The following is a 23056-nucleotide window of genomic DNA, read 5'->3' as shown; positions in this document are numbered from 1 at the left end:
TGCAGTTGACGTGCATCCACTTTTTTGTTAGTAGGTCACTAGTGTCAACTTTCAAAGAACGGCAACATGCAAGTTTGACCTATTTTAGTCAAACACCAAGGGCGATAACTCGATATCGCCACAAATCGGCCAAGTGGAAAATGGACCAAAAAGTGCCTCGCTCGCATGATGAAGATAATTGATTATGTTTACAATCCGTTTCAAATGAAGTGGAGCAACGAGTAAATCTCAAATCTACACCAAACATAACGTTGTTTCCCTCTCCTTTGGAACGAAACTTTCGTATCCCGACTCAGTGCTTGTTTTTAATGTATGTAGGTCACCGGGCTGAAGATTAAACTTACCGGTTATTTGATAAATAATACATTTAATAACTCTTTATTAAATGGTGAAAAATGAATTATTGTTGGCTTTTAAAAATAGTGTCATATTTTTATCTTGCATTTTGTAGAGATTTAAGGTAAGTAGCCCGGAAGCCGTCGGTCGAGAACTGAGCAAAATGGCGTCAGCACAAAACCCTGATCCATGGTATATTTCACTTTTGGGGCTTGCTGAAAGCTTCAGGACTTCTAACCCTCCAAATATTCGGTTGTGCGTTCACTGCTTACAGTCAATATTTAATTTCAAGCCTCCACCAAGGATCGAAGCCCGAACTCATCTTCAGCTGGGCAACATTTTACTCTCTCACACAAAAAACCTCGACCTGGCCCGTCAACATTTGGAAAAGGCGGTAGGTTTGCCTGTGGATTATCTTTTCTTTGACCGATGTTTTCCTTTCTACTGAGTACTGTGACACATGAACGCCTCATATTGACGACTACCCCATTTCCAATGAGCCACATTTCTCTTTGTGATGATTTTTAAAACCAAATTCTGACTTAATTTCAATTAGAACCATGAAAAGTAAGTACATGCACTAAAACATTCCAGTCATAAAATGTATGCCACCTGGTATGGCAAGGAGCCTAGGGAATGTAATCATGGTAACCATCATGTCATGTAACGGCCAAATCATCTGATCTATGTCACCAAAAAATGCAGATCCAAATCGCCTCATCATGCAATTTTGCATTCATTTTGGGCCAATATGGGACATGAGTTCTGCATTGGGGCGCTCACGCATATACCAGAAGTATGAGTTAGAAAAATGCTTCATTCGCCCAACGCCCATGCGGAAAGGCCATGTATCGCAAGGGTTGTACCCCCAACTTCTGGTATAAACACGAGCACACCCCACGAGTGAACTGGTGTCCCTCATAGACCCTACTGAACAAATAATATTCTGCTTCAAATTAATATTCAAATAATATGCCCCCTTCTGTTTTGAGTCATTAGATTAACAGGTCAAAGTCCACAACAGAACGATAATGGCCATAATGTTGTTGAATGTGAACAAAATGTGAAACCTGGCATTGTATCTTGGCATAAAATGTTGTGCATGTTAGCATAACGACAGAGTTTAATATCAATTTCAAAACTGCATATAATAAGTATAAAATATAATGAGTAAAATATTTGATTGACAAACTGATATTTTACCTTTATTTTCACCCAATATGAGGATTTCTGTAAAGGAAAATTCTATCTCTTGTAACATAAAAATTACACTACAAGGCTTAGACAGTTGCTCATTCATGGGAGTTCCGTTTGGTGGCGCTTTAGCGTTTGGGGAATAATATGGTGCATTTTGCATAAGGTGCATATAAGAGTGAATCCTGCGCATTCTTAGTCCAAAAATTGGAATACCACCTTCACTGATGAATTATTTTTATTTGAGACTTTTACGTCAATGAAATTAATAGTATATGTAGATAACAAGAGACAATTATCATTTATAAGCTACTACTTGCCAAACGGACGCATGCATAAACACCACAGTGTGGAACACACCTAAACCCTATACATTAGAAGATGAAATTTAAACCGATTCTGTTGTCTTGAGATGACATGATGTTGTATTGTAAAGGTGACCTTTCTGTTGAACACTTAACAGGAGAAGGAAATACACTAATAAATTCTTATTTTCGTAATAATGTGCGTAGTGCTAAATGGCATGTTCCTGTTATTGTATACCTATTTGCTATTCGTTCATAGCATCCATACTACAGAGTAAAGTGTTTCAAAGGGGTAGAAATGGTCTGTGTCACAGTTTTGAGTCCAGTTCACTGTGATACCCTTACACATTGGGCTCGGCCACTGTGGTCTCTCACCACTGCAGTTGCTGTGTGTTCACTTATGTATTTATTTAGTTTGGCATTATAATGAGAGGAAACCTGGCAGAGCCTGGGGAAAGCTGTGTGTTGAGGTCCAGCTGATGTTCCAAGTTCTGATGGTCATACATTGGAAGGTCTGCCACCAGCCTGTGGATGGTCGTGGTTTGCAGGGCTTGATATAAAAGCATTTTAGGGGTCAAGTCCTCATAAATTTCTGGTTTGACTCCTAGAAAATATGATATTACACCATTAATTCCATATCCCAAAGAGCCAAATCGGGTATCAACTATCAAGCAGATTATTGACCCCAAGTTAGGAATAAATATTTTAAGCTTTGAGTTTCCCCCAGGAAACTGGCTGCCATCATAGTTCGTATAAGTGAAATATTCTTTAGTGCAGTGTAAAGATTCAATGAAGTAAATGAATACACATAAATAAATACACATTAAAAGACAGCAAAGAAATCAATTTCACAACACTTGTATAAAGTTCACTGTCAATGAATAAATAACAATGACAACAACAACATTTGCACCCACCTATCAAGCAGTAGTTTTGAGGCATCTTCATGCTTTGTGAGACCCTTTTCTTTTTTCAATGAACTCCACCATTCAAACTGACCACCAATTACAACTCTCTTTGGTCGATCCCTTCACAAGCGAGCTGTAAGCCCTTCTTTTATGCCTGTAATCAGCTACGTTTCTTTAAATAGGAAGTTTACTGAGCGCTGTGTGCATTCTCCATTTCCACTGAATTGACAGCGCTTCATTTAAATATTCTGGCAGAAATTTCAGTTTTCAGCTTTTTGTTATTTTTAAACATTCACTTAACATACAATGCTAGGGGTGGGATTAACAAAAAGCATGTACTACTTCTTGAGAAAAATACCCAATACTCATATTAATCTGTAATAATGTTAAAATACCTTATATTTGGGAGACCATATCACTTTAACCAGCTTGGCCACAGTGGCCTCCTGTTACAAATTAAGTTAAACCCCTGATTTATTACAAAAGAAGTGGTAAGCTTTGTTGGCCTTGGAAATGTTCATGTTGAACATTCGTGACAGTTTTTATGTTAATTTTAATGTGTTGTAGTGTTGTGAAAAAGTGACGTGGTTTATGAACTTTTTTCTGCTTTTTTGTTTTTTCAGTGGAACATATCATCAAGTGTATCCTTTTTGTCTCTGGGGTGGAGTATGACATTTGCCTTGTAACTGATAAAAGATTTAAAGATTACATCACAGTCAATGTTGCGTGTCAAAATTTATTGCATTTACTCCCTGTTTTCAAAGGACTAATGGTAAGGCTGTAACTGTACTTATCCACACTTCATTTAATCATTTATATGAAATAAGCTGTCTTCTTGAGTCAATCAGTGCTAACAGTTTTGTTAACCTTGACAGTTATCAGATATCATCTTTTGATGATGTGCGGTTTGAAGCAGGAAGCATACTGGCACAGATATATGAGAAGCAGGTACTGATTTTATCTTTATCTCCCTTTTTCTTGGTGCCTGCCAGAAAAAGCCAGGTCAGGGTCATGATGATTATATCAGAGTTTGTTAAGTCTCTTCTAAACATGACTCAAGTGACAGGGCTTGATGTAGCTGAATAGTTTGTGTTCCATTTCGATTCGCAAAGCTATCGGTCTCAATACTTTTATATTTGTAAATAACACAAACGTGAAAATTTCTCATTTGGAATTCCAAACTTCTGACGCCAAACCCTTTAAGCGGGTTCCAAAATGCTACGGATCAAGCCCGGAATGATTATATGTACATTAATTATAACATTATGAATAAGACCATATCAGACTCACTGTATATAAATTGAAATGTCCATTTTAATGCTGTTTTTGTTGTTTTCTTAAAGTTTCAAAATAGTTTACGCTTGTAGAAGTTCATGTCCAGGGATGTTCTGCTGCTGTTAATTGTTCAGACTGTAAATAATTTAAGCATAGAACATCTACTGCTTGAAAGGAAAAACTGCAATCTTTCATTTTTTCATTTCTTGCTTTACACTAGACTCAAACTCAGTTAGCCAAACCAATTTTGAGAAAAGCCATCGAAATGTCACTTCAAGCCCCTTATTGGAGGTGTAGACTTTTGTTCCAGTTAGCGGTAAGTCATTTTAGAGATTTTTCCTGATATGTCAGTAATTAAAAAAAAAATTCTGAATTCATGCATTTTCTTTGTAAGATAAAAAGCTAATAAAGGTATTAAAATCATTCATGACTTCACTGGTTAGACATCAGTGTCATGTACTTTTTCCAGTGTTTCAATAAGTATGGTGTTGCCATGCTGACTGTCGGTAAGGGCAGGGAGTAACTGAAACTCCGCCTTCAGAAGCTCACTACTTTTGTAGTTCTTCTACACGTATTAGTTCTGCTAGTTATCTTTGTACCATTGTGTGACTTAAAAAATGGTTACAAACTAAGAATACTGAATGCTAAATTTGTTTTATTTGTGTGCATGTTTGTGTGTGAATTAAAAGCTTTTATATGTTTATTTTGATACATTCTGTAACTAATGCTCTGCTTTTCATTATAGCAAATTCATGTGGCAGAGAAAGACTTTGTGTCAGCAGTCAGTTTACTTGGCCATGGGTCTGACTTCGCTCACACAGCCCGTTCAGAGTACACCAGACTTTTGTTTCTTCTTGCGAAGGGATTGGTAAGATTTCACATCTGATAATATATATGCATGGTAAATGGCCTACATGAACTCATGAATAAGCTGCACATTTTGTCTGAAAACTAGTCTAGTTTTATTCCTTATTCAGGGGTTTTGATTAGGGTTTTTTTTTGCAAATAGTATGTCATCCTACTGCAAAAATGTAGCTTACAGCACCAAAAAGTAATATTTTAGGATATTTATTAGCCTCTAAAAATGCATTTTTTCAAGCAAACTTTCAAGTCACATTTCATCATGTGTGGAACGTGTCAAATGTTAAGTATTTGATAAATAGCAGACAACAGTCCAGCTTTTCACAATGGAAATGGATTTGCAGTACATGTATGAAAGAACAGAAATGATTATTTGAATTTCAAAATAATAAAGAAACTTGAAAAAGTGTCACTGGAAATATTTAGAGGTACTGTAGTGAATAGGATATGAGACAAGAAAAGTATGAAGCCTGCAAAATTTGGTCTTCTCTATTTGTACTTTCCTCTATTTCAGGTGTTGCTGGTTGAAAAGAAAATGTCTGAAGTTCATGAGTGTTTGACTATGGCAGGCCAGCTGATAGAAGTATATCATGGCAGCCCAGTACAGAAAGAATCTCTCAAGGTGTTTTTCCTGGTCCTTCAAGTTTGCCATTACCTGATGGCAGGACAGGTGGGTTTCCCTTTCTTTAGGTTATTGTGTTAATAATGGTTATAAACATGCAGTCCACGAGCATTCACTAAAGATCATGTGAAAGGCTCAGTTTTAACATGAATTTTCATAGTTTATAAGACTTTGCAATTAACCTTGCAAGGTATAAATTAGTCTAATATCTAACTAGCCCTCAACCCCCAGACTCACTTCTCTGCTTTACCGTTTACCTGTGCTGTTTTGTCCATTTTCATGAAAGGTTACGACTGTTCTTGTTCTACATGTTATATGGACTTCAACATTGCTGTTAATCTTTTGGCTGAAAGCAGTAAGGGATATATATGCACCTTCAGAATGCTTTTTTGCAATCAAGTACTATTCAAGGTACAATTTTTTTCTCTGCTCTTAAATCTGAGAGTCATCAAAATGGGGAAGTAGTATAGAGTATTGCATAAAAGACCCATAAGATAATTGAGTGAACATGTTGTGAGGTCCAAATTGTGACATCCAAATAATTTATTGTAACTGTATCCTGTCTTACATGTATTACTTGTTAGTACCTGGTAGAAGTAAATGTGAGCTTTCTTGTTTGCAGGTGAAAAGTGTGAAACCAGCACTAAAACAGTTACAGCAGAGTATTCAGACCATAACACAGCTACACCAGGAAGATGGTGAGTAGAGGTCTGACCTCCAGTACATGCTCATGGATATATGTATCTCAAGCATTAATTCCAACAACACACATGCCACAAGGTTGTGGTTCAGCCCATAGTCTCAGACAAGGAATCCTGAAGATTCACTGCCTCCGCTGTTCTCCGGGCAGTAATTGCCTGTGTGAACATTCATGTGGTCTTACATGAAGGTTTATCTTGGAGATCACTAGCCTTAAACTAATGCCGAAGGTCGGTGGTTCACTTCAGGCATTCCAGTTTCCTTCACCCTTTAACCTGCTGTCATTTTAAAGTTTAAAGACTGATCAAAATAGTAAAAAAATGGAAATATTTGTGACTTGTGCCTTAATATTTTATATTAACAGAACCCCTACCTATAAATCCAGTGGACCTCTTTCAGTGGATGCCCAAAGAACATATGTGTGTGCTAGTTTATCTGGTAAGTAAATAATTTTTATTATGACTTAGATCATTTTTAAAGTTTTTTTAAAAGGAGACGGCTTCATTAATTCAACGTTTATGTACAAGAGGAGCATTCTGCAGCTGGTAATAATTCACAAGGTTGAAATTTCAAGTAATGCTGTTTTTCGTGTTTGTTAAATTTAACCACCAAAAAGCATTCATGGTTAATGTTTAGTACGGGTATGTATTCTAAGTTGTAATGGAAATTGATAGGATGATAATAGTGTTTATTTGAGCAGACATGAATTTACCACAAATGACTTACTCTTGCTGTCCAGGTGACTGTGATGCACTCAATGCAAGCGGGTTATATGGACAAAGCGCAGAAGTATACCGACAAAGCTCTCATTCAGATTGAGAAATTAAAAAGTAAGTTTGTTCGTGTGATGATTGGCTTATTGTCAAAGATAATGTCAAACAGCTTTAGGGTTTAGGAACATCTCTGTTGTCAACGAAGACTGATTGTTTATGGGACATGCTGTTGATTAGCTGCATGTACCAGTCAGATTATGTGATGTCCAAGGCACCTTCAGTAATAGAATGTGCTATACTCCTGATTCACTTTAATGTGTTGGGTGACTTGAGTCCAAGCCGGATCCCCCATTGTTCTCTTTATAATGCATGAGCACTGCATTGTCAGTTTCTTCCCACATCGTGATTGTATAAAGTAGACTACAAAGGTTCCCCAATGTCTTGTAATCAGCATTGAATCCTGTGTCCTGTAATGTCATGGAGTTTTTCTTTCTTCAGTGTTAGATGCTCACCCCTTACTGTCAGCGTTCCAATTGATGTTGCTGGAGCACATCATCATGTGTCGGCTTATCATGGGAAACAAGTCTGTGGCTATACAAGAGGTGAGTTCCTGAACAGTGCATGTCAGGTCGTTTTCCTGTGAATTGGAAAGACAGAGGGGAAATTCTTTTGAAGTGTGCACTGTCGGGTTAATGTAATTAGTAACAATCATAGTCAAGGGGTTCATCAGAAAGCAGCTACTATCTACCAGCAGTCTGCTACTTCTGTAGAAAATGGAGCAGGTAGATGCCTACTTTGACCCAAGTTCCTATATTATTTCATCCAAAATGCTTAGATATGGAAGCAAAATTTTGAAATTGTTAAAATATGCTTACTTGGATTTGATTTTGAACGAATTTTATTGTTTATAGATTATTGTTTATAGTTCTTGTAAGGCACTTATTTAACGTTATTTAGAATTTTAACCCAATTTATGGAACCCCAATGGGCTCTGAAATTAATCTGTATTTGTCCATGTATAGAGTCTTTGTGATCTTATTGTCTCTTTGCAGATATTTCAAGCTTGTCATGTTTGTCAACAACAACCCCGGTTATTTACCTCACATGGGGCTCAGATTCACACATTACTGGTGAGTCGATAGTGTACTTCTTCCAACTTCACACACATCTAGACTAGCCTCTTGTTTATTGTGAAAAATCTTGTCTGCTAATATGCTCGGCTGTCAACCTGCAGATGGTTGTGGGTTTCCTCAGGGCTCTGCTCGGTTTTCTTTCACAAAAATGCGGCCCGCTGTAATATAAGTGACATATTCGTCAGTACAGCCTAAAACAACAAATCAAATAAATAAATAAGTAAATATACCTGACACTCTACGTGGTGTTATATCCACGATTTCATTTGGTGAATTCTTGGTGTTTTCTCTTTTCACTTGAGGACTTTTCCCATAAACTAAATGTTGGTTATGTTATTTAGTATTTATGCCTTTCTGTCCAAAAGTGCTTAAACATGTATAATAATTTCATCATGTTAAAGGCAAAGAAAACACTAAAATAAAGTATTTATCAGATGCAAAACCATTAAACTGTCCAGGGATATAGTTTGATTTTTTTTTTTAGAATTTTTCTAAAGGACTAAAATCCATTTAAAACATTCTATATTGGTCTGTTGGGACCCAGTGGGTATCATCGATGTCACAGCAATATTTTTGGCTTGAACTAGTTCGTTTCAAGGTCTATTTGTCATCCATAGCTGTAAATGAAGATTTTTGAGTGATGAAATATAGCAATCTATGTGTTTCAAATGGTAAAAAGCTGAAGTGACAGGATCTAATCCAACCCTTCTCAGTGTCCGATTACTGGACACTGCCGTTCACTCGAAGTGCCCTTTGAGTCCAAAAAACAAAAAAACAAAAGAAACAGCCCGAATTAATTATAAGACTTGGACTATCTACTGAGTCGTTAGGCTTCGGTTAGCCATTCGCCACATTAGTTTTGGCAAATATAATTTCTTTGTGGCGAAAGCAAATTGGTGTCCCTTCGCCACAGTGGCAAAAGAAATTGGATGCCTTTCAACTTCAGTTGTTTTGGTTTTAAGTTCGTAAATTTACTCAAATTTTAGGTTGAATCAAGAAGGAATATTTGACTTCAGTGTGAAGAATTTGGTTATGAAAACAACAAAGTTTTTAAAGAGCATTAAAAATCGGAAACGTATGCCCAAAGCAGGTGACAAAAATTGGACCCGCGATAATTTAATTAGCTTTCAGATTGTGCCGGCCGGAAATTACTTTCAATTTACTTCCTTAAAAAAAAAAAAAAATGCGACTGGGACTGACCGACTCGACTTCAAAAAACAGGGTTTGTTACCCGCAACAAACAACTTTTTAATGATGGCCTGGGGTAGCAATGATAGAGTGTGATGATCAGATGCACATGTCATCCAAAATGGCAGAGCTCCACATATCAGTAAATACAGGCCATCCTTAGACTGAATTTTCAGGCTAGGTACGTGTTGTGGTGTGCATGTGGGAGGAGGTCAACCGTAGGAACAGAGGCCCATAAAAATGAATGAGAATCGAAATATTCCACAGTGAGGTGGTTCCGCCCCGTGCCCTTCTGAGGCCAGACTAGGCCCGGAGTGACATCACTGGTCCCGATGTAGTCAGAAAATGCCACAGTAGAATCCAAATTTTTAAATGCATTTATGTGGACCCCATTCCAACCCTGAAGAAGTAAAGAGTGGAAATCTCATTTGCAAAAGCTGGTCTCATGTTCAACAAAAGAACAGTAACCTAAAACCTAACCACCGCCACTCATATACAAATGAAATAGCCTTTTGTATTCATCTGAGAGTTTAATTGGCCCTAGAGATGCTTTTTATTAGTTGATGCGAGAGACATTTTTCCATTCTGTTACAGGGCTTGTACGCAATGTCCATGAACTGTATGGAAGCTGCTGAGGCTCAGTTTAACACAGCCTTACGGGTGAGCATTGAGATTTTGTACAGCAGCATTTGATACAGTTGGTGTCATACATGTATGTAGTATTAGTGTTATATCCCTGTGTACCATGACATTATCCTTTCAACTGCTAGCATAATTAATATAATTGTTTCAGGGTAATTGCCATTATTTCGGGAGAGGCCACCCCAGAAGGTGGTTGTGTCTGAAAACCTGTATTACTTTTGTTCCAGCGACCAGGAAGGTTATCTTGTTATGTTCACCATTATATGGATAATTAACAACCTTATAAAAGTAACACATAGACTTGGTATTCAAATATTGTCAAAACATTGGTTGTGTGTATCAGTACTTTGCCTGCCTTCTCAATCTATTTCCGGTGAATGATATATTTGAATACAGCATTTGTTCATGCAGTGTTGGACAGTTACAGTGACGTTAGATCTTATTATAAAGAGGTGCCATGTTTCTCATGTTTTCAGTTATCAACGGACAAAGATCTGTGGACGTTTATCAACCTGAATTTAGCAATAGTGTACCTGCGTCAGAACCGTCAGTCAGAGTTAATGGGTTTGCTGGAGAGAATTGACCCAGAACGGCTTACCTCAACGTAAGTGTAGCCCTCTCATCTGTACTCACGTCATTCGTTGGCAGTTTTTGTCATATTTGTATAAAATCAGTTTGCTAATCTTAAACCAGTATAAGAACGTATTTTTTTTGTTGTATGTTTGCTTTGGCTGCAGCAGCAGTAAGGAGGTTTGGCCAGTCTCAGGAAAAGTGCAATATGTATTAAACCCCAATTAAATGAACAAATATACCAATAAATAATTTAATTTTGCCAAATTTACGCTTGTAAGACGCAGTCCAATTGGTCAAATTTTTGCGTTTATACTTCAAGAAACCAATAAAAAAAAGAAGCCATGCCCATGCAGGACTTTCGAAGAATAGAACTGAAAGAGACTGAAGGCACATTGTGTGAAATGATAAACAGAACACTATAAGTATATCTGTTTTTGTCTGTATTATATGTACATTCATAAGCAGGAGCACAAGTACAAATTGTGTTGATAGTCTAGGATGAATTAAGACTTTAATTAGCAGTAGTGCCTACGCCAGTATATGAGCTTGATCTCAAACATGCACAGATGTGCGGGGTCAGTGAGTGCATGTGCTTAGCGGAGTGCGAGTGCTCGCCAAAAACAGGTTAGTTTGATTTAAATCACTTTCCAACTGATGTTTAAAATATACACTGTCGCTCTTGGATAACCTGTATGTTTGAAATACTGAGATATCATCCATGTGTTACACATGGTTTGTAACCTGCATGATGAAGTCACCTCCTGCATATCCTTGGCATGCAACAACAACAGCAGTAGTTCGTTATGAACAGTGCAAACGCCTTGTCGCCCATAAAATGCATCTCATGAAATAAATTCAACCCCGTCTGCATTTTCTGCGCCCAAAGTTCTCTAGCTTGGAATTCACCTAATAAATGTTTTTAGAAAAATGTTGTCACAATTTTCTTCGAAATGACCCGCAGATGTAAACATTGCCTCGTCATTTGGCTCGCTGTGCATGTGACATTGCTCAGTAACGGTAGAACTTTGAATGTGTATTCTGGAGCCTGTGGTGTTCCCTTGAAAGTAGTGGACTACCATTTCTCACAGTCTTGAATGAAAGTAAAACATTAGATAACATCCTTTTATTCCTTTAATTCAGTTATAAGGATTGACTGTAATATTTTTTAGGTTTATTGGGGGGTATAAACGAAAGAAAACTGCTCAGCAAAAATTTTTTTCGTTTATATCCCAGTAAACCTGAAAAATATTACTGTTAATCCTTAAATACATAAATAACTATGTATGCCTTATGTATTATGTCTATGACATAATTATGACACACAGATTTGACATGTACCCTTGTTCGCAGGTCCCACAGTATGAAGGCCTCTGCGTACTATGTTCATGGACTACAAGCATTCTTCCAGGCCAGATATAATGAAGCAAAGTAAGCTGTTTTCTGGGGTTTTTTTGTTTTGTTTTTATCTTCATTCATAGTTGTGAAATAGGTGAAAGTATAATATAAGGCAAACTCTTTAGCAGTGCTAGTTCAAACCTCATATCAATGAGATTTTTTCAGATGGACAGTTGTTGAGGATAGGGTTGGGCAACTTGTTGTGTTGTGTATTAAAACATGTAGTGTACTTATGTCTTTTGTTGTTTTTACATGTAGATAATCTCTCTGGCAAGGCTCGCTGTCCTCTTTCTATACAATGAATCTCTCACCAGTATGTGAATCAAATTGGTCAAAAATAATGTGATAAAAATTTATCACATTCGTTTGAAAAAGTGTTGAATATGTTGAAAATGAAATGTAAAATGTCTGGTAAGGAATCAGTTTCGACAATTTTCTTTTTTCTGTTCAAGTGGTATTTTTCATTAGCAATTTGTTGCAGAAAGCTTACCACAGACCTGCTTGTTCTGTTGTAGACGCTTTCTGAAGGAAACGTTAAAAATGGCCAATGAAGAGGATTTGAATAGGTTAACCTCCTGCTCCTTGGTTCTCTTGGGTCACATCTTTCTCTCATTAGGAAACAGTCGGGTAAGTTCTGGTCACATAATCAAAGTAATGGTCACATAGTGTAAGTACTGGCTAGCCAAAGCACTGGTGATGCTATCAAAGTACTGGTAACACTGTCAATGTACTGGCCCACCAAAGTACTGGTGACACTATCAAAGTACTGATAACATTGTTAAAGTACCAGCCACAAGGTGTAAGTACTGGCCAACCAAAATACTGGTAACATTGTCAGTGTACTGGCCACAAAGTGTAAGTACTGGCCAACCAAGTACTGGTAACACTGTCAAAGTACTGGCCACAAAGTATATGTACTGGCCACATAGTATATGTATTGGCCAACCAAAATACTGGTGACACTATTAAAGTACTGGTAACATTGTCATAGTACTGGCCACAAAATCAAGGTACTGGTAACATAGTGTATGTATAGGCCAACCAAAATACTGGTGGCACTGTCAAAGTACTGGTAACATTGTCATAATACTGGCCACAGTGTGTATATATAGGCCAACCAAAATACTGGTAACATTGTCATAGTACTGGCCACACAGTGTATGCTTACTTACACTTACACAGCTGTGAAAATATTGGAGTACATAACATTCTATTTTCTGACAATTTTCATTTTTGGTTTGTCTTGATATAATGAAAGAGTATGGTTTGTATTAAGGCATAGACATGGATTGTATCATGGCCTGTCTTTGTGTTTCCTGTTAAAATCTTCTTTATTCAAGTCCACTTCAGTGGAAGTAATGTTGTTGTTGTCACTGTTTACAGGAAGCTATGAACATGGTGACACCGGCCATGCAGTTAGCAGCCAAAATACCCGATGTCCATGTCCAGTTGTGGGCCTCATCTCTGTTAAAAGGTAAGGATTTGGTCATTTCCCTTAGGACTTAGACAGACGGCAAATGGAAGGTTGTTAAACATCATCTGCTGATAAGATTTGAACTCACTGAGACACATGTGCTGTAAGGAATACAAGACCTACTGTATGCAGGCTGTGTTGTAATTTGAACAATCTGACCGTGTAATGTTTGACTTTACATTCCTCAAGCAAGTGTCCATAATCTCAGCTCTACTTGTTGTCTGACAAAAATGCCTGCAGATTTTCAAACTGTGATGTAGAGAGAAGTAATTGGGATTGATCGTCCAGCCTTCAGGCAATATGATGTACCAGATTGAGTATGTTGTAAAGCTACTGTGATTTCATCGTTCTGGTCTTCTGCGTACAAAACTTTCTTTCTGCTCTATGTGTAGAGCTGTTTAGCAACTAACAAATTGGCGATCTTCCTTGCAAATTTCCTCATTTTTATGTTGGGTGGTCAGCACTTACTGTCTACATCTACTTCTGTGATAGTTATGAGTATAGGGAATGAGCAGTGGTCTAGTGGTTAAAGGTGTTTACCTTTTAGTCACTGGGATATGAGGTGTCGGTTCAAAACTTACATTGGGTAGGGAATTTGTACATTCCCCCTTCCATTCATTCTGCGTTCATCAGTGTTCATGTAACCCTTGTTGCAATATTCCATTTATTGAAGATCACTTGTCTCTGTCAGTATGGTGATCATATCTGTGCATCACATGTGGTTTTAAATATTGCAACACTTTTGTTACCTCCACCTGTAATACTGTCTGCCCTCATATAAGCGAAAATTTCTTCATTATGACATTAACAACTGTCAAATAATAAATAAATATGCAGCCACAGAATAGTCAATAAATGAATCAATCAGTGTATCAAACTGTATTTTGGAAACAGCAACAGTATAGTACTTGATACTATATCTATTTATTTAACAGACTTATACCGTCTCTGTGGGGATCCAGTTCACGAAGCAGAGGAGTACAGAATACACAACAACTTCTCACAGTCACTTCTCAAAGATCACTTTCAGTCATCACAAATGTCCGAGCACAATCTCATTCAGGTAACAATTCAGACTTATTGCCTATAAGTGATGAGTTATCGCTGTCGCTAACCTAGCCCTGATTTATTCACTTAAAGCTTAAAGTCAGAAGTAAAGGTGTGGTGATTTTGATCGCTGTAATCAATTTCCTCATCCCAGAGAGATGATCAGATGAAATATTTTTTCATGTACTGCTTTAAATGCTAATTAGATTAATTAATAGACCAAGATTAAAAGGCAGTCAATATTGCTGAATTAAATATATTTAAACTTGACATATTTTACACGATGTAATTGTTCATCTTTTACTTGTGTACAGTGGACAGAAGGACCATGTCCGTTTCACCTGAACAGTTCTGCTGTTGGTACTAGTGCAATGCTCTGATGGACTGAATTACCTGTTAGGTGTGTGCATACACCTCAGTGCTGAACAGAACCTTGGTCAAACAGAGATGCTTCCTGGCAACATGCTGTCTTGGCTTCTGAGTTGTCCAGTCTGAAAACTTGTTGGCAGCTTCCTCTGTGCATGCCGTGTGGTTGTGTCATTTACTAAGCCCTTTGAGTCTCTCCTGACAAAACCAGTTTGGCAGCAAAGACCTCCACTGATGCTGGTTGTTGGAAGACTTGTGCGTATGTTTTCTTCATGCATTCAGTCCACCTGGTTAGACCGAACAAACAAACCATGGTGGAAAGATCTGGGATATGGATTGACTTTCAGCCCTGGGGATATTGGTCTGTCTGTGCATTGGGAGATGGCTAATAGAGCAGATCAGATGGCTAGCAACAAACAACTGGAAAATCTGTTCACAGCAGTTCCAGATGGCTTGTGCTTTCCGTGGACCACAAAGAAACGCTGATTTCGTGTGACAAGACCATCAACCATAAAGTGACGTGTGGTACATCGGCAAGTGTGGTGTGTCTTAAGGCTAAGGAGGAATGACATATGTTGACAGACTGTAAGGTCACTGTCCCCAGTGGTGACAAACTATCAAGTGTGCATTCTGTACGTGCTTAGCTGGTCTGTGAAGTCACAAAGGGAATGTCTGACGTAAACAACACTGATGCCGCCACCAGCCTGATGCGGTCATTGATGCAGCTAACAAAAGCGACCAACTCTCTAATATGCCAATCAGGTGGGTGTGGCCAACAGTCCGATGTACCGAACAATCTGGTGGAGCTCACAGTGACAGTCTGATGAGGCCAGCAGGCTGATCTGGCCAGCTGTCTGATGTAACAGTCTATAGTTTAAAGGAGCCAGGAGTGACGTGGTGAATGAGGAGCTTGTCTCCCTTACAGTGAACAGGAACAAACAGGGCAGCAGCACTTGATTTGCATCGTAATAATGTTTGTGTGTGTGTGTCTTGTGTTCAGTCGGACTCACATAGTCAGTTAGGAGGCAGTTCTAATACTCTTGTTTGTACATGTGACTTGAGTCATTTACCCTGCCATAGTGTACAGACTTACATGTATAGGAATATAGGGGAGGGACTCAAGGCTGTTGGGGTGCAAGAAAAAAATGGCTGATTTGTATACCAGTACTTATATGAAACGAAATGAAATTTATCAACCATCATTATGGTATGAGTTTTTTAGAGATGTGTAAGGATAAAAGAAATATTTTGATGTGTGCAGTAACAGTGAATCCTGGACACCTAACGTTTGTCAGTGGAAGTGGTCTACATGGCTTGCCTAATATTTTCGTTTGTCGTAAAGGTAGATGTGATGTTGGTGGGTGATGGAAAGACACAGTGTAAAAGTTGCACACCACTTACGAGCTGTCCTTAAAGACATAGGTGAGAAACATAAAGCGCATTTTCCTGAAATGGCAATGGAAGAAATCACTGTGTGTGTGTGAAAAAATAAGATGTAGAACAAGTTTCTGGGAAGTCAAGTGCTGAAATATATGGGAGTGAATGTGATCTGTTGAAAGATTGTGAAGAAATCAGAGAGATCAAATGTTAAATTACCGTTACTGTGACTGTTCAAAGAATTTGTTGTGTTGCCAAATACACAAAAATCAGGTATGCAAGGAAACTGATGGATATCAGTTTTGTTGTGAAATCTAAAGTGCAATTTATGAAGTGAGTTTGTAATATAGTAACCGTGAGCAATGTGAGCATATATGTCAAGAGCCTGGAAAGCCATGAAGGTACACATACGTACTGTAGACATCTCTCTTGATCGTTTTCTCATATTCTCATTACACACTTGTACAAATCCTGCTCTGTTGTCTATATAGATACGTATGTATACACATATATATATATATACACGTATGTACATTCACAGACATCTAGGTACCAGATTGTACATATCCTTGGAGTAGCCAGAACTCATTCTCCTTGTCCTATTTGCGAACTCACCTTACATGTTCGTTTGTATTTCTGGCCTGTACGATAATTTTGAATATCACTTTGTCTTCATTTGAATGCAGTCTTTTTGACTCTGTCATAATGTTCCACCTACTGTGAACTTCAGTGTTGCTGGTTAGTTCTTTGAAGTGGGATTTTTTTTTTCTTCTTTTCGGTGGGAAGTGGAATCTACTTGTACATGTATGTTTACATAACAGGGCACCACTGGAAAAAGTAGAAAAGAGTTTTTTTGCACAAGTGCCACATAGATTTTTTCTGAGTATGGAAGTAATTTGAGCAAATTCTGCTGAACAATCAAATTTTTACGTAAGCATTGACGTAGTGCAACATTTTCAGTGAGCATTTTAAAACCGTAACTGGTTTAAGTCCAACAATTGACAAATTCATCAAACAAACCCTAAATGACCTAAAATTTCGCCCACAAAAGTTCTTCTGCATTTTTAGAGGCAAATAAATGAGGCAAATATTGTTTCTGGTGCTGAAACTTACAATTTTCCGGTAAGAATATCATCATGTTCCAAACAAACTCCAAAACACCTTTCTTAATTCAATAGAACTCTCAGAATCAGGAGAAATGGGCAAGGTAATCATGGCAGAAATTTATAGCCATTTAGGGTATTGTTTTCCCATACTGCAGGCTGTAGATTTACATCAGATTATTTAAACATGCCTCCCACTGTCTATTTCTGTACTGCTATGTGGTGGACACTATAGAACATTTTCAACATGCAAAACTTAAAGCAAGGAGTGGGGATGGTGGCACAAAAGGTGAGGGTCCAGAGTAAACCTTTCCCCAACAGAATATCTTGACCACCAGATGTTGGGACATTATGATAATGCATTGCATTTCGAGGCCCCAAGTCACAATACTTCTGGACAGTGTACAGATCAACAATTACCAATACCAAAATTACACTGCATGTAACATGTAAGTGTTGTTTAACTGCCGGTCTCCTTTTAATTGTTTGAAACTAGTTATTGGCAGAGGGAAGGAGGGCAAAGATACCCACACCTGAAACACCCACTCATCCCCACCCCTTTCTGTTCACACCACCACACCCACCCAGGTTCTATGAAACCTCTATCTGTTGGAGGTGACTGATTATGTGCAACTAAATCTTCACAGTATTGAATAAACCATGCTTGTGTTGTAATCAGTTTCATAACTTGATTTACGGGGAAATGTTTATGTATTACATGGTAGAATGATTTTGGTACTCGTGTCCTTCAGCTCATACCCTATTTTAAGGTGAGGCTTAAGTATGTTAGGATCTTCAAATAGAAAACAATAATTTTTCCAAAATAAGTCAGAATCCAGGACTCATTGATAATCTACATGTACCTATGCTCCACTCCAGTGGGCTGTCTCTCAAAGGGGTCGTAACGCTATGCAGGTAAGGGTTGATACCAAGGAGGCATATGCCGTCAGTGTGCAATGTCATGGTGTTTAGGCCGGCATAACATTACGACCCCTTTGAGAAACAGCTCCCTGGGGCTAATAGTTGGCCTTGTTCCTAATGGTGTGTTTCCCAAATTGCAGTCACAAATGTGCGAATAAGGGACTGATTGTCCAAAATGTGCACTTTTTAGGTAAGCACAACTCTCTATTGTTTGAACAGTGGGTGTATACGATGAGAAGTGAAGATTTGTGGGATTGATTTTGTTAACCCATTCACAAATTTTATTCAGCCTATGTAACCTGGATTAAGTACCAGTTAACTGTAAAGTTTACAATTCTTAGAAATCAGAGCTCCCTGGTACACTTTTTTCTCTGAAATATGTGATTATTACATTAAAATTTTCCCAATTGTGAGCCCACAGGCCCTTTCCCCAAATCCGTGGATTTAATACACTCTGAAATCTCAGTAAACGTGTGCCTGATCAAGTTAACGTGGCCTGTTACGTGTACTTTAGGTATAATGGTGTATTGTGTTTTTGATTTGAAGATTTTTCTGATCTTAGTCTGATACCTGGACAATTCATGATTATGACGTGCATATCAGTTAAGTTGCATTGAGTGTTGCATTTATGTTAAAACAAGAATATGCTACTGTATCTTTCAATCTGAGAAGACTGAAGTACAAACATGAAGAATTTTGGTGCAGTTATGAGACATAGATGTATCTTAAGTATACAGTGCTATTTTGAGGATTTTTTTTACTCCCACACAGCTACTAATACAGTACTCAGAATGAACAAAATGGAAAAATATAACATGCAATTTTCGGTAGAGGATTCAGACAGAAATTTTTTAAGGATACCTTAATTCTTCTAATTTTTGGGACACCTAGTCTGCTTTTTTTTTCTGCCAGTGTACATGTAATTGTAGCAGGAATGTTTAAGTTTGTTTCACATGGTTAGTTCTCCAAAAGGTCAAGGTATTTATATCTTTACTTTTCCAAAAAACTGGGGGATAAACGTAATTCTTTGCTTTCAACACTGGTATCTGTCAAAAAAATTACAAGAATTGGGGTAATAATATTTTGTTCATTTTCAACAGACCTCACCTTGGTATCTTTGTGTGTGTGTGTGTGTGGTTTTGACATGTCATGCTTCTCAAGTCACTCAACCTGCGGATGGTCGTGGTTTTCCACCAGACTCTGCCCGGTTTCCTCCCACCATAATGCTGGCTGCCGTTGTATAAGTGAAATATTCTTGAGTAAGGCATAAAATACCAATCAAATAAATAAATAAATGCATTGTCAAGTTAGTCCTACTTTGTATCATAATTTCATTAAGAAACCTATGATAAATTTGCTGGGACATGTAAATAATTAATATCTTAATGGCTGGTGATGAGCTGCAGTTGGTATTTTTAAAGGTAGGATTATGGTCGCCATGAAGTTATTTAGGAGTGTGATTTCCATGACCAATTATATGGTACCTTAAGTCTTTGGGTGTGGTCTGAAACAGTCAAATAAATAAATTTATACCATAAGCTAAATAATAACTTTGCTGTTTCTCCTGTTAGGGCATTGATTGGAGATTTGTCCCACCCTGTTTGGAGCTTCCTTAGTTGTGCATAATATGTAATCAAGATATGTAATGAATCAGCCCAAAACCTCAATCGAGGAAAAATGCATTAATTAGCACAGATTTTTTCCTGCTGTCATACTGGAATGGACAGTGTTCTGATTTCTATCATCATTGTACATTTAGATGTATTTATGCTACTAATGTGTAATTCCGTGGTATCTGCTCAGTTGTTGCAAATTCCAGTGCAGGATACATTAGGCTCCAGTGTGGAAATGGATTCTGTTATAATTTACAGTACCTGTGGAACAGGTACATGTGTTAGTGGGAGCCCAGATAAATCTCTCAAACCTGCATCTACAGAATTTGGGAGCAGATTTTTTCTTACAATACATGTTTATATGTACTGTCTAATGTACACAATGTTAAGTTTTTTTGTTCAAGTTCGTAGACGCTACAATATTTATTATGTCTTTGAAGATTTTGTGGGAGGAATCTGTCCTCTAAAGCAAGACATCCTGATTGTGCAGTGCATTGAATGTTTTACTCAGTCTGTATGATATAGTATATAGTTCAAGGAAGGGAATACGCGCATCGGTTAATACATTGTCACAGTAATCCTTCACTTCTAGAAATTGTCAGATGAAATCACTTTTGTAAATGATCTAAAATTTTGCCCTTGACAAAGTTACATATTTTGCCTGATTCTGAAAGTTCAGCTGATTTTAGAAAGATGTTTTGAGATTTGTGTGGAAGGCAGAATGATATTCTACTCGAAAAATGGTATTTTTGGCAATATAAGTTATACTAGTATTTTATGACCATTTTTTGCCTCTAAAATTAACTTTTTGGGTGAAATCTTAGGTCATTTACGGTAAGTCAGCACTCCAAAGTATTTGAAAGTGTTAAAAGATCTCTGTGTAGCATGCTTGTTGCTTTAGCATGTTCTTAAACTGTTCCTGTATTTGTATGTCACCACCATTCTGGCAGACATGCTTGTAGCAAGCTAGTCATGGTCAATAGATCAACACTGGTCACACCCAAAACAAGATAAAACTGGCTTTTATAGTGCTGTTTGTGGTATTTTGTCCTTAATCCTAAACTAGAATATCTTTCCAGTTCTTTAAAGAATCATAAATATATATATGTTTTTCTTTGTTTTTTTTTTTTTTTGAAGGCTGGTGTATGTCATGATGACCATAACTGGACAGTTTGTCTCTGAATTGTATCTTTTACTAGATCTGATTTGGGTACTTGACTGGGTTTGAAAGCAACTTTGACAGTTATGTTATGTCATAGTGCAAACCAAATTACTGCAGGTGGGCATGGGTGCAGGTGCGCTTTCTGGCCTTGTTTAGGCACCTAGTAAACTGTGGAAGTAAATCTGTGTTAAATTAATATGGTCACGCACTTCTGGTGCCACCTTCATAGTGTAAAAATCTTGCATCACAGTACATACAGTACATTGTGTAATGTTAAAAAGCAACTTGTACTGCACTTCATGTAAATGTGACCATGACAGAGAAAATATGCTACTTACACTGAGACACTGCGCAACATGACTTGAAAAAGGTTAGTTCAGCAGGATATGGAAACTTTGACACTCTTAGGTGCTCTAGCTGGGTTTGGGGGGGGGGGGGGGGGGGGACAATGACAGAAGGAATTTGTATCTGTCATAGGTACAATAATCTGGGCTCTTCTGTTATGTCATATGGCTTTCTCAGATATAACAGGGGACATCTTTTATTGTATGACATCAATTAACCATAGCTGAATGAGCAATGGTTTATATTCGTGTGTATACAAATTGTGCATTGTGTTTTTGAAGTCACCATTGGAGGCATCCACCATTTTAGTATCATTGTACAGTAGTCTTAAGGATAACATTGTAAATATAAGGAATTTTATGTACTATTTTAATACAGGAAGTAAACATACTATGATTTAATTCTTGTTTTCCGTTGCCTTTTTGTTTAAATGGACTAATTTTTAGCATTGAGGTAATTCATGGTGATACACATTGTATACCTTTGATGTTACTGATTATGGTCACAGGAATATAATGCAGGCTTCAGGATCACAAAGTTATCTTAGACTTAAGTCAAAATTTCACATCTCTCTAAAATTGTTATTTCTAATGTAACAAAGTCAAAATATTGCTTAGCTACATAAATTCAAGGTATGTTATTACACAACAAATTTCAGCTAAAATAACAAAAAGGAACATCACAAATTTAATGATTCAAATTTTGACTTAAGTCTAAGATCATGTAGTAGTCCTTGGGGCAGTCCGAAATACAAAGTGACCCCATACCATACAACTCTGTCCTCTGTTCTGAGGAACACTTCATAGTGGCAACATGTCCTCTTGCATGAAATTCTCTGGAGACTTCTTACCTTCCACCAATTTATCTGTGGGAAAGTTTGTCGGTTGGGTGTCAAGGGTTAGAGGTTTGATCAGGTTTTTTTCTACCCATACAATTAACCACAAAAGTTAAAACTTCTTGAGCATGGGCGATAAACAACAAATAAACTAGCATTCTGAATGTATTTCTAACACACGTCCAGACGAGTTTGAGCCGTCTGAAAAATGGCAATATGTCAAAGTCTACAACAGAACAAGAGCAACTCTATTTTGTTGAAAATGAACAAATGGCCCAAAACTCAAACTTGGTCGGTACCATGAAGCGTACTTTGTGTTAAGTAGCACGTGGCTAAGTGCACTTTATAGCTTTACAATATACTTAGGTGAGCGCGCTTCGTCTTTAGCTATATCGGCGCCAATAGCACAGTTGGTAGAGGGTCCGCTTCGGGAGCGGTAGATCCAGGGTCAACCCGACTCACACCTTAAAGGAGGAAGTTGTAACTTCCTCGCTTGGCGTTCAGCATAAAGGGGATAGTGCAACGACTGGATGACCCGTATCAGTATAATGGCTCGGGCAGGCGGCCTAACCTGCCTTCGGTAAGGCGTCTTAGTAAAGCAGCACTAGATAAAAGAGCGGTGGAAATCCGTCTGTCAACGAGGAGGCACATCACGTGCACTCTAAGGATTCCTTCGTCGTCATATGACTAAAAAAATGGTTATGTACGACGTTAAACCCCAAACACTCACTCACTCATCTCTAACTTGTCTAGGTGAAACCACGAACCAAGTTTTAAATCAGAATGACTAACCGTTTTGGAAAAAAAGCTAGAAAAGTGTCCCTCCATAACGAGAAATCGGCCACCCTTTCGTTGAAGGTGAACAAAACAGCGTAAATTCATACTTGATCTATAATTTTCGTGGTTGAACCGCACACTAAGTTTGAATTCAAAACAACAAACCGTTTAGCAAGAAATCCGAAAACAGAA

General features: G+C 37.7%; 1 protein-coding gene across 1 annotated transcript; it reads left to right on the top strand.

Annotated features, from left to right (window-relative positions):
- Positions 1 to 495: 495 nt before the first annotated feature.
- On the top strand, positions 496 to 21320 carry LOC135472239 (MAU2 chromatid cohesion factor homolog). Its single transcript, XM_064751641.1, has 18 exons — positions 496 to 730; positions 3367 to 3384; positions 3626 to 3691; positions 4239 to 4334; positions 4764 to 4886; positions 5394 to 5549; positions 6124 to 6199; positions 6565 to 6638; positions 6940 to 7030; positions 7412 to 7515; positions 7966 to 8043; positions 9829 to 9894; positions 10353 to 10480; positions 11800 to 11877; positions 12360 to 12471; positions 13228 to 13318; positions 14254 to 14381; positions 14680 to 21320. The coding sequence occupies exons 1-18, from the start codon at positions 500 to 502 to the stop codon at positions 14743 to 14745; spliced, it is 1782 nt and encodes a 593-aa protein (XP_064607711.1). The 5' UTR covers positions 496 to 499; the 3' UTR covers positions 14746 to 21320.
- Positions 21321 to 23056: the final 1736 nt, after the last annotated feature.

This window comes from Liolophura sinensis, chromosome 8 (genome assembly GCF_032854445.1).
Source record: "Liolophura sinensis isolate JHLJ2023 chromosome 8, CUHK_Ljap_v2, whole genome shotgun sequence".
Taxonomy (NCBI): domain Eukaryota; kingdom Metazoa; phylum Mollusca; class Polyplacophora; order Chitonida; family Chitonidae; genus Liolophura; species Liolophura sinensis.
This window is presented reverse-complemented; position numbering and strand designations above follow the sequence as displayed.